Here is a 10,997-nt window from a genome sequence, read left to right as displayed (position 1 = left end):
GTCATGATTTGATCTTGTTTCTTTCCGAGTTCCCAGTTGTCTTAAACACCATTAGTCAATGCTTATGAACTGAATATTGTATGTGAATTTCCATATGACACTAACAAAAGGGTTGAATTGTTCAGCAACACGTGCAGTAAATACTAACATGGCTTTTGTGATGAAAGGTACATAATGCTTTTATTGTCATATCCCTATCAGGCCACTGCATGCTGTGACATGAGCCTGGATGGTGACATCTTCAAGCTGCCTGACTGAAGACTCTGGCCTTCAGTGGTGCTGGAAGCAAGTGCCTTACCTGGGAGTACAAAAACACTCCGTCTAGCAGCCATTCTGTCAACATGTATTGTATGTAACCACTCAAATTCATACAAACTGCTACAGACGCAATCACTGACTTATATTCACTTTGTCTACTTGTCCCATTCTTCAATCTTGTCTGGGATATATATTTTAGTTGACACACCTGTGTGATGTCTGATATACATGAATAAACATTTATTCACCCTGGACATGAGACTTGCATTTACTTTAGACCTTTTGAATCATAAGCTCCAAGTGTTGTCTTTGTGTTTAAGTTACCACAAAAGTTAGTGTGAAGACCAATGTGACAAATATGCTATGAAAAAGTTATTGTTTTGTAATCTAACAAAAAATACAAAACTTTATTGCATTTGTGGGAGAGACAGAATTCGCCATCAGAGTAAGAGTGCTGATCTAGGATCAGGTCCACTCTGGCCATATAATACTCGTATTCGTTATGATCTTATCTTTAGCAAATTATTAGTCTGGATTGTTCTCTTTGGTCAAAGTGGACCATGTACATTAAATGAAATATGATTAGTAGAACCTAATATAGGATACTTGTATCAGCTGTTATTGAGATGAACTTCATGATGATGAGCTGCTAAATGTGCTCCAGTAAAGTTGCCCTCCAGTGGCCAGCACTCCTCCAGCCAGTAAGACAGGCAAAGACACACACACACACAGTCTGAGAGCTGGGCAACTCCATTGGTGGAGTTCGTTTTGCATGGACCGGTGTCCCGGTTAGGAGGAGATTTCACTTCAGGACTCATGGAATGGTTAAAAAAAAATAAAACTCTTCTCACCCGGGGCGCCGGGCCATGCAAAACGAACTCCACCATTGTTATGAACGTTCTCAAACCCGAATGTCGTGATAGATAGAGGCTAACGACTGTTTCGGTTAAATGGTCTGGAAATATGGTGACATTGCTAAAGTAGGCAGATGTTTAGTAGGAAACAACGTTGCCATCATTATCATGTCGAAAGGATGGCAATGTTGTCATTAGCTAACAAAAGTTCGTCAAAAATAGCTAGCAATCCTAACGGTAGCTAGATAAAATCCGAGTTGGTCTCCCCCCAATCTGAGCTAACATTATACTGCATCTAAAGTAAATCTGGTGACATCAAAATGATGACTAAAGGTTTCCCTACTAATTATTTGAGTCCTTTTGCAATGTCGTATTTCCAAGCCACTGTAATGCACTTCTGATTAAATCAGCGCTCATCGAATATGCTCGAGCAGTCAGTCGGACATGCTTCTCAGATAGGGGTTTACTTGTTCTTGAGAACAGCTATTGCTAGCTACCATAGTGTTCCCCGCTAGAGTACCAAATTACAGTGCATCATTCTGATATAGCTAACTAGTTGGCTGTGCTGGAAAATATATAATCATGTTAGCTAATTGTTTCAACGCAGCTTCCAACTGTGAAATTACAAGACAAAAAGGACACTTACCAAAACTGTTCCTCTGTGTCCTCTTAGTTGTAAAGGCAGGAAAAATATTAAAATTATTGGAAAAATATTCCTATGTCTAATTATTTTAGATTCTCAAAATAAAATCTAAAACAATAATGGTTGCATTCTTGTTAATCTGTTTTTAGTTTTTTATGAATAAGCTTTTCATCATATCACCCATTTGCACAAATACTTACTTGCCAGCTTGCAATACAATATTTCAACCACTAACAGATGTGCATATACATGTTCTAAAGTTGTTCTTCTTTTTTTTAGGGGGTAGATCAGCTTTAATATTGCAGATAGATTGTAACTTCCATCAATGTAATTGTATGCATCACTTCCAATCCCCCATATGTTTTTTTTCTCTCGCATATTATATATATATATATATATATATACACACACACACACACACACACATACGTATACAGTTGAAGTCAGGAAGTTAACATACCCTTAGGTTGGAGTCATTAAAACTAGTTTTTCAACAACTCCACAAATGTCTTGTTAACAAACTATAGGTTTTGGCAAGTCGGTTAGGACATCTACTTTGTGCATGACACAAGTAATTTTTCCAACAATTGTTGACAGACTGATTATTTCACTGTATCACAATTCCAGTGGGTCAGATGTTTACATACACTAAGTTGACTGTGCCTTTAAACAGCTTGGAAAATTCCAGAAAATGATGTCATGGCTTTAGAAGCTTCTGATAGGCTAATTGACATCATTTGAGTCAATTGGAGGTGTACCTGTGGATGTATTTCAAGGCCTACCTTCAAACTCAGTGCCTCTTTGCTTGACATTATGAGAAAATCAAAAGAAATCAGCCAAGACCTCAGAAAAAAAATGGTAGACCTCCACAAGTCTGGTTCATCCTTGGGAGCAATTTCCAAACGCCTGAAGGTACCACGTTCATCTGTACAAACAATAGTACGCAAGTATAAACACCATGGGACCACGCAGCCGTCATACCGCTCAGGAAGGAGACGCGTTCTGTCTCCTAGAGATGAACGTACTTTGGTGCGAAAAGTGCAAATCAATCCCAGAACAACAGCAAAGGACCTTGTGAAGATGAATGGAGGAAACGGGTACAAAACTATCTACATCCACAGTAAAACGAGTCCTATATCGACATAACCTGAAAGGCCGCTCAGCAAGGAAGAAGCCACTGCTCCAAAACCGCCATAAAAAAAACAGACTACGGTTTGCAACTGCACATGGGGACAAAGATCGTACTTTTTTGAGAAATGTCCGCTGGTCTGATGAAACAAAAATAGAACTGTTTGGCCATAATGACCATCGTTATGTTTGGAGGAAAAAGGGGGACGCTTGCAAGCCAAAGAACACCATCCCAGCCGTGAAGCACGGGGGTGGCAGCATCATGCTGTGGGGGTGCTTTGCTGCAGGAGGGACTGGTGCACTTCACAAAATAGATGGCATCATGAGGAAGGAAAATTATGTGGATATATTGAAGTAACATCTCAAGACATCAGTCAGGAAGTTAAAGCTTGGTCGCAAATGGGTCTTCCGAATGGACAATGACCCCAAGCATACTTCCAAAGTTGTGGCAAAATGTCAAGGTATTGGAGTGGCCATCACAAAGCCCTGACCTCAATCCTATAGAACATTTGTGGGCAGAACTGAAAAAGCGTGTGTGAGCAAGGAGGCCTACAAACCTGACTCAGTTACACCAGCTCTGTCAGGAGGAATGGGACAAAATTCACCCAACTTATTGTGGGAAGCTTGTGGAAGGCTACCCAAAACGTTTGACCCAAGTTAAACAATTTAAAGGCAATACTACCAAATACTAATCGAGTGTATGTAAACTTCTGACCCACTGGGAATGTGATGAAAGAAATAAAAGCTGAAATATATCATTCTCTCTACTATTATTCTGACATTTCACATTCTTAAAATAAAGTGGTGATCCTAACTGACCTAAGACAGGGAAGTTTTACTAGGATTAAAATGTCAGGAATTGTGAACAACTGAGTGTAAATGTATTTGGCTAAGGTGTATCCGACTTCAACTGTATACACATACATTTCATTTTTTAAAATATATTTCCCTTTATTACTTTCCAACCCCACCACCCCTTCCCTAATTGGAGTAAACTACTGAACAACAATGCTTAGGCCTCTACTTCCATCTTATACATACTATATACATTTTATGGACACAGTCAATTTTACAATAATTATATTTTGTTTGTTTTTACTCCTGAACATCCTCTACCCTCAACCTCTTCGATCATTTTCATGATGTCCATCCAGTTTGCTTCTATATGCCATATCTTTCTAACTGTGCTCTTTCACAAAAGCTCTCAACCTATAACCTATATACTTATGGACACAGTATGCTTACATTATTTGTTATCTTGTTGTTATTAGTCTCATCCTTCAACTCCATTCAACACCACCCATCTATCTCTTAACACCATCCATATTGGATTTCTATTTGCCATATATTTTCAACTGTACTGTGATGTTTTACAAAAGTTCTGAACCTTTCTATTCTCATTGTTTCTACAGATTGTAAATTGAAAATAAACATTTTTGCTAAAAGTATTATTATATTATTGATCGATTGACTATGACTTTTCAGATCACCCAGTAATGCTATCTGCAGGGTTAGCTCCACGTAAATATTGCAATCCTTTAGCCATTCCTGGACCTGTGTCCAAAAACAAGCTACAAATGGACAGTACCAAAACAAATGATCTATTGATTCTGTCTCTTCGCAGCAAAATCTGCAGAGCTGGGAAGATTGTATCCCCCATATAAATAACATTCTATTGGTAGCAAGAATTTTATATAATAATATATATATATATATATATATATATATATATATATATATATATATATATATATATATATATATATATAATAATAATACGTTTTGAATCCGGCGTCGTTTTGCGTATCAGTTCATAAACACTATGCCATGGGATCGGTACGTCAAAAATCTCTTCCCAACTATTTTGCAATCTATATGGGACGGCTGTCAATCCTTTGGTCCTTAAATGAAACTGGTATACTTTGTTATTTATCACAGTTTTCTTTAACCAATTATGTTCTTTAATGCAAGGCCGACAGACAAGTTCCTTACATTTTCCCCCTTCCACTTTCCTCTTCCATTTTTGCGGTAATGCTGCAATTATTTGGTTGTAATTTTGGGTAGAGCAGACATTTCCATGTTTTTGTTAGCTGCATGTGCGACATAACTCCACCAGTCCTACCGATGATATCATTTACGAAGATAATACCTTTTTAAAACATTTTGTCAAAAAAAATAAGTTAAAAAAAAAAATCAATTAGTATATTTGAGTTTAACCACAATATTTGTTGCATTATTTGTTCTGTCATTTCTGGAGGATTAAATTTAAATTGCAACCAACTTTCTATGGCTTGTTTTACAAATAGTGATATTTGGGAGATTATTTCCTTTTCAAATAACTGAAAGTGTGAGGTTGTAATCTGAATAAAGGGAAAATAATCTCCCATGGTCTAAAGTTTGCTGGGAGGTGAGCACATTCTCAGGCATAGCCGCAGGAAGTAGGGGTGCCGAGGGTGCTGGAGCACCCCCTGATAAATCAAAATAATATATATATAATGTTTGTAAAAAAAATAGTGAACTGGCCTTTATTATTCATGTATGAGCAGAGAAAAATACTTGTCAGCACCCACTGTGTGTATGAAATGCTCCTTGTTCTCTTAAGTAAAGCATTTTGTCTTGTCATCACAATAGAATGAGAAAGACTGAAAACTAACACAGTATACTGTCCATACAGTATCAAAAAGGGAAACAGATACTACATTTAGCTTGTGACTTTATTCCAGTAGTGGTGAAAGCACTGTATCATCTTTTGTTTTACACCAAAGGCCTCCTGGATTAGATTGTGGTGTGGCAGAAGTCATAATCCTAAAAGAGAATGAAGTTAATGGAGATTTGACTTATTCATTGGCAATAAAGTATTATTATATTCAATGAATAACTTACATTCACATATTTAATATGATGAATATTATTTCATCAACCAACAAAACATTTACCAAAATCATACGCACAAGGACAATTCTCTCTTTCGTGTATGTGTGTCCCTACCACGTCAGTGTGTTGGCTCTTGCACAGCAACTGTGCTCTGTAACTCTCGTAGTGTGTGTCATGGGTCATGTCCTTCAGGTCCTGCATATGAGTCCTCACCAACATGTTCCTCAGGTGGACAAAGTCACTGTGATACGGGTTCTCCACTGACAGCACAACAAGACACAACAGTGAACTGCAATACATTTAAATGGAGTGTACAGTACACTTATCTGAAGTTCACTTATAAGGTGTGTGAGTCTGTGCATGTTCGTGTGTGTGTGTCTGTATGTGTGTGTTTGTTCTGCACCTTCCACCACGCCCCAGGGGTAGAGACGGGCGCGGATCCTCCGACCATTAACATCCACCATCATGTTACTGCCGATCACTGCAAACGGAACACTCCTCTGACAAAGAGAATGAGAGACAGAAACTTCTAGAACACACATCCTCATTTAGCAACAGGGTAAATCCATTTGAATTCAGTCTCTTTTTGACAGCATCCCTTTTGATTAAAAAAATAAAACATGGAAGAAGTGGTCAGAAAGGGACTTTTTGGACCTGAATGCCATAACATTTAGGAGATAAAGGTCCTCAAAGTTGACCCATTTTGCATACCACACCACGAGACATTAATGTCTTTGTAGTGTATTAAGATTATGACTTTGTTAATGGTTTTAAGTGGAACCTGAGAGGATGTTTATTTAGTGTCAGAGGGAATTGTTTTAGTGTGACACCCCAGATAGAACAGAGGAAGTGTGTGTTGTAGACAGGGGATTGGACAGTAGAGGGAGCCACCCATATCTTGGGAAGATTATATATACTGAGTAAAAATGAAGAAGAGCAGAGCAGACATTGCAATTTTGGAACCACTGCTCTCCGGGTGATCATGACATCTGTAAACTTATGCTGAAATCTTGTGATATGAATAAAACGTATGATCAAAGTTCAGTATAAGCGGACTCCTTTGTTTAACAGCAATAATTAGCAACATTGACTCGACACTACATCTTCATTACTGGAAAAGATAAACGGTTGAGTTTGATATAATTTAAAAGCTTATAAACAGTGTTGTCAAACTATTTTATTATATCTTTATAAAAAATAAAAAATTGTTAAACCTTTAATGTCAATTATCAAAAAATTTGTAAACTCAGATTTTTGTCATTCGCATATGTTGTAGCTTAGACCCTATTTCACATCTGAACTATCTAATCTCCCTGACAACATATTGGCTACAGTTGATCTAGAGAGCCTCTACATGAATATCTCTTATGAAAAAGGCCTAGATGCACTGGGATATTACCTACAGGACCGTGACAGAGAAATGTCACCATTTTTCTACTTTGCCTTTGAAAAACACTTTTTCCTTCAAGTTAGTGGAGTTGCTATGGGCTCCACCGTTGCCCCTAATTATGTTAATGTTTATGTGGGCTATTTTGAGCAAAAGTTTATCTGTGATGAGACCAGGAACCCTTACTTCTCCAAGACTCTCCAATGGTTTAGGTATATTGCTGATATTCTATGTGTGTGGATTGGCACTGAACAAGAACTCCATGAATTCACTTCCTTTTTTTAACAGTATGAAGACTGACCTGTGGTCCTCTGTAGCTCAATTGGTAGAGCATGGCGCTTGTAACGCCAGGGTAATGGGTTCGATCCCCGGGATCACCCATACACAAAAAAAATGTATGCACGCATGACTGTAAGTCGCTTTGGATAAAAGCGTCTGCTAAATGGCATATTATTATTATTATAAGTTCTCTATTGAATATGACCATAGGTGGGTCCATTTCTAATGGGGAACTTATCACCACTATATCAGAAAGAGACTGACTGAAACACTTTTCTCCTTGCAAGTAGCGCTCAACCTAGTGCCCAAGAGCCCATTCTATAGGCTCAGACGTGTGTGTCATTCAACGTTTTCTGGACAGGGGTTACTCCACCCCGTGTTTGGAAGAGGCATACCAAATTGCGCTCCCTAAACCTCACCAGGATACAAAAAAAAATCTAAACAAACCCTCCTTACTCCCCTGAGAGATGGAAACTACCCCTGTGGCAATTGAGCTCAGTGCAACACAACAAAAAAACTCTGAGTTCCGACACACTAGGTCTGAAAAAAGATAGTGTTAAAGGCGTGATCACATTCAATACAAAACATGTGATTTACATCCTACGCTGTGTTTGTGACAACATGTACGTGGGCAAGACATCCAGAAGCTTGAAATAGAGAATAAGTGAACATAAGAGTTCTATAAGACACCAGGATGAAAATTACTCTGTTGCTTGTCACTTTGTCCAGTGCTCTCACAGTGTCTGTTGCTTGTCACTTTGTCCAGTGCTCTCTGTGTGTCTGTTGCTTGTCACTTTGTCCAGTGCTCTCTCAGTGTGTCTGTTGCTTGTCACTTTGTCCAGTGCTCTCTCAGTGTGTCTGTTGCTTGTCACTTTGTCCAGTGCTCTCACAGTGTGTCTGTTGCTTGTCACTTTGTCCAGTGCTCTCTCAGTGCGTCTGTTGCTTGTCACTTTGTCCAGTGCTCTCTCAGTGTGTCTGTTGCTTGTCACTTTGTCCAGTGCTCTCTCAGTGTGTCTGTTGCTTGTCACTTTGTCCAGTGCTCTCACACAGTGTCTTCTCTACAATTCCAGGGCATTGAGAAGGTGGAAGTGTCACCAAGAGGAGGAGACGGCTGTAAACTCTGCCAGAGAGAACTCTTCTGGATTCATACTTTAGGCACCCTACAGCCACTCGGGAGACCACTGTGCCATTGTCTCCCGAGTGGCGCAGTGGTCTAAGGCACTGCATCGCAGTGCTAGCTGTGCCACTAGAGATCCTGGTTCGAATCCAGGCTCTGTCGTAGCTGGCCGCGACCGGGAGACCCATGGGGCGGCGCATAATTGGCCCTGCGTCGTCGAGGGGAGGGGAGGGAATGGCATGCAGGGATGTAGCTCAGTTGGTAGAGCATGGCGTTTGCAACGCCAGGGTTGTGGGTTCAATTCCCACGGGTGGCCAGTATTAAAAATAAAATAATGTATGCACTCACTAACTGTAAGTTGCTCTGGATAAGAGTGTCTGCTAAATCACTAAAATGTAATGTAAAAAAATTAGGACTTAATTAAGATTTTTATATGAGGGTCATGTTTTAATTCCTATTGTAAACATCTTAGCTTCACACACACACACACACACACACACACACACCCTCACCCTCCCTGGTATTAGGATGTCCTGTACTCATGACGGCCCTAGTGGCCCGATACTTCTTCGAAAGGTTATTTTAACCTTTATCTAGTTATTTTCTAGATTTCTCCAGGTTCTACATACACTACATGACCAAAAGTATGTGGACACCTGCATCTCATTCCAAATTCATGGGCATTAATATGGAGTTGGTCCCCCCTTTGCAGCTATAACAGCCTCCACTCTTCTGGGAAGGCTTTCCACTAGATGTTGGAACATTGCTGTGGGGACTTGCTTCCATTCAGCCACAAGAGCATTAGTGAGGTCGGGCACTGATGTTTGGCGAATAGGCCTGGCTCGCCGTCGGCGTTCCAATTCATCCCAAAGGTGGGGTTGAGGTCAGGGCTCTGTGCAGGCCGGTCAAGTTCTTCCACACCGATCTCGACAAACCATTTCTGTAAGGACCTCGCTTTGTGCACGGGGGCATTGTCATGCTGAAACAGGAAAGGGCCTTCCCCAAACTGTTGCCACAAAGTTGGCAGCACAGAATTGTCAAGAATGTCATTGTATGCTGTAGTGTTAAGATTTCCCTTCACTGGAACTAAGGGGCCTACCCTGAACCATGAGAAACAGCCCCAGACCATTATTGCTCCTCCACCAAACTTTACAGTTGGCACTATGCATTGGGGCAGGTAGCGTTCTCCTGGCATCCGCCAAACCCAGATTTGTCCGTTGGACTGCCAGATGGTGAAGCGTGATTAATCACTCCAGAGAACGTGTTTCCACTGCTACACCACTCCAGCTGATGCTTGGCATTGCGCATGGTGATCTTAGGCTTGTGTGCGGCTGCTCGGCCATGGAAACCCATTTCATGAAGCTCCCGACTAACAGTTATTTTGCTGACGTTGCTTCCAGAGGCAGTTTGGAACTCGGTATCGAGTGTGGCAACCGAGGACAGACCATTTTTACACGCTACGCGCTTCAGCACTCGACAGTCCCGTTCTGTGAGTTTGTGTGGCCTACCACTTCACGGGTGAGCCGTTGTTGCTCCTAGACGTTTCCACTTCGCAATAACAGCACTTATAGTTGACCGGGGCAGCTCTAGCAGGGCAGAAATTTGACCAACTGACTTGTTGGAATGGTGGCATCCAATGACAGTGCCACGTTGAAAGTCACTGAGCACTTCAGTAAATCCATTCTACTGCCAATGTTTGTCTATAGAGATTGCATGGTTGTGTGCTCGATTTTATACACCTGTCAGCAGCAACAGGTGTGGCTGAAATAGCAGAATCCACTCATTTGAAGGAGTGTCCACATACTGATGTATATATACAGTGAGGGAAAAAAGTATTTGATCCCCTGCTGATTTTGTACGTTTGCCCACTGACAAAGAAATTATCAGTCTATAATTGTAATGGTAGGTTTATTTGAACAGTGAGAGACAGAATAACAACAAAAAAATCCTGAAAAACGCATGTCAAAAATGTTATAAATTGATTTGCATTTTAGGGAAATAAGTATTTGACCCCCTCTCAATCAGAAAGATTTCTGGCTCCCAGGTGTCTTTTATACAGGTAACGAGCTGAGATTAGGACCACACTCTTAAAGGGAGTGCTCCTAATCTCAGCTTGTTACCTGTATAAAAGACACCTGTCCACAGAAGCAATCAATCAATCAGATTCCAAACTCTCCACCATGGCCAAGACCAAAGAGCTCTCCAAGGATGTCAGGAACAAGATTGTAGACCTACACAAGGTTGGAATGGGCTACAAGACCATCGCCAAGCAGCTTGGTGAGAAGGTGACAACAGTTGGTGTGATTATTCGCAAATGGAAGAAACACAAAATAACTGTCAATCTCCCTCGGCCTGGGGCTCCATGCAAGATCTCACCTCATGGAGTTGCAATGATCATGAGAACGGTGAGGAATCAGCCAAGAACTATACGGGAGGATCTTGTCAATGATCTCAAGG

General features: G+C 40.5%; 1 protein-coding gene across 3 annotated transcripts in view; it reads right to left on the bottom strand.

Annotated features, from left to right (window-relative positions):
• Positions 1–5,579: 5,579 nt before the first annotated feature.
• The window catches only part of LOC121579744 (septin-4), a 28,426-nt gene continuing 23,008 nt past the window's right edge, over positions 5,580–10,997 (bottom strand). For all 3 annotated transcript variants that reach the window (XM_041894596.2, XM_041894597.2, XM_041894598.2), the window contains 3 exons: positions 6,161–6,257; positions 5,872–6,017; positions 5,580–5,688 (listed from right to left, as the gene is read on the bottom strand). In XM_041894596.2, coding sequence (XP_041750530.1) covers positions 5,659–5,688; positions 5,872–6,017; positions 6,161–6,257 — 273 coding nt within the window. In that variant the 3' untranslated portion in view covers positions 5,580–5,658. The remainder of the gene's footprint in view (positions 5,689–5,871; positions 6,018–6,160; positions 6,258–10,997) is intronic.

This window comes from Coregonus clupeaformis, chromosome 13 (genome assembly GCF_020615455.1).
Source record: "Coregonus clupeaformis isolate EN_2021a chromosome 13, ASM2061545v1, whole genome shotgun sequence".
Lineage (NCBI taxonomy): Eukaryota > Metazoa > Chordata > Actinopteri > Salmoniformes > Salmonidae > Coregonus > Coregonus clupeaformis.
The sequence above is the reverse complement of the archived record's forward strand: the minus strand, read 5'-3'. Positions and strand labels throughout refer to the sequence as shown.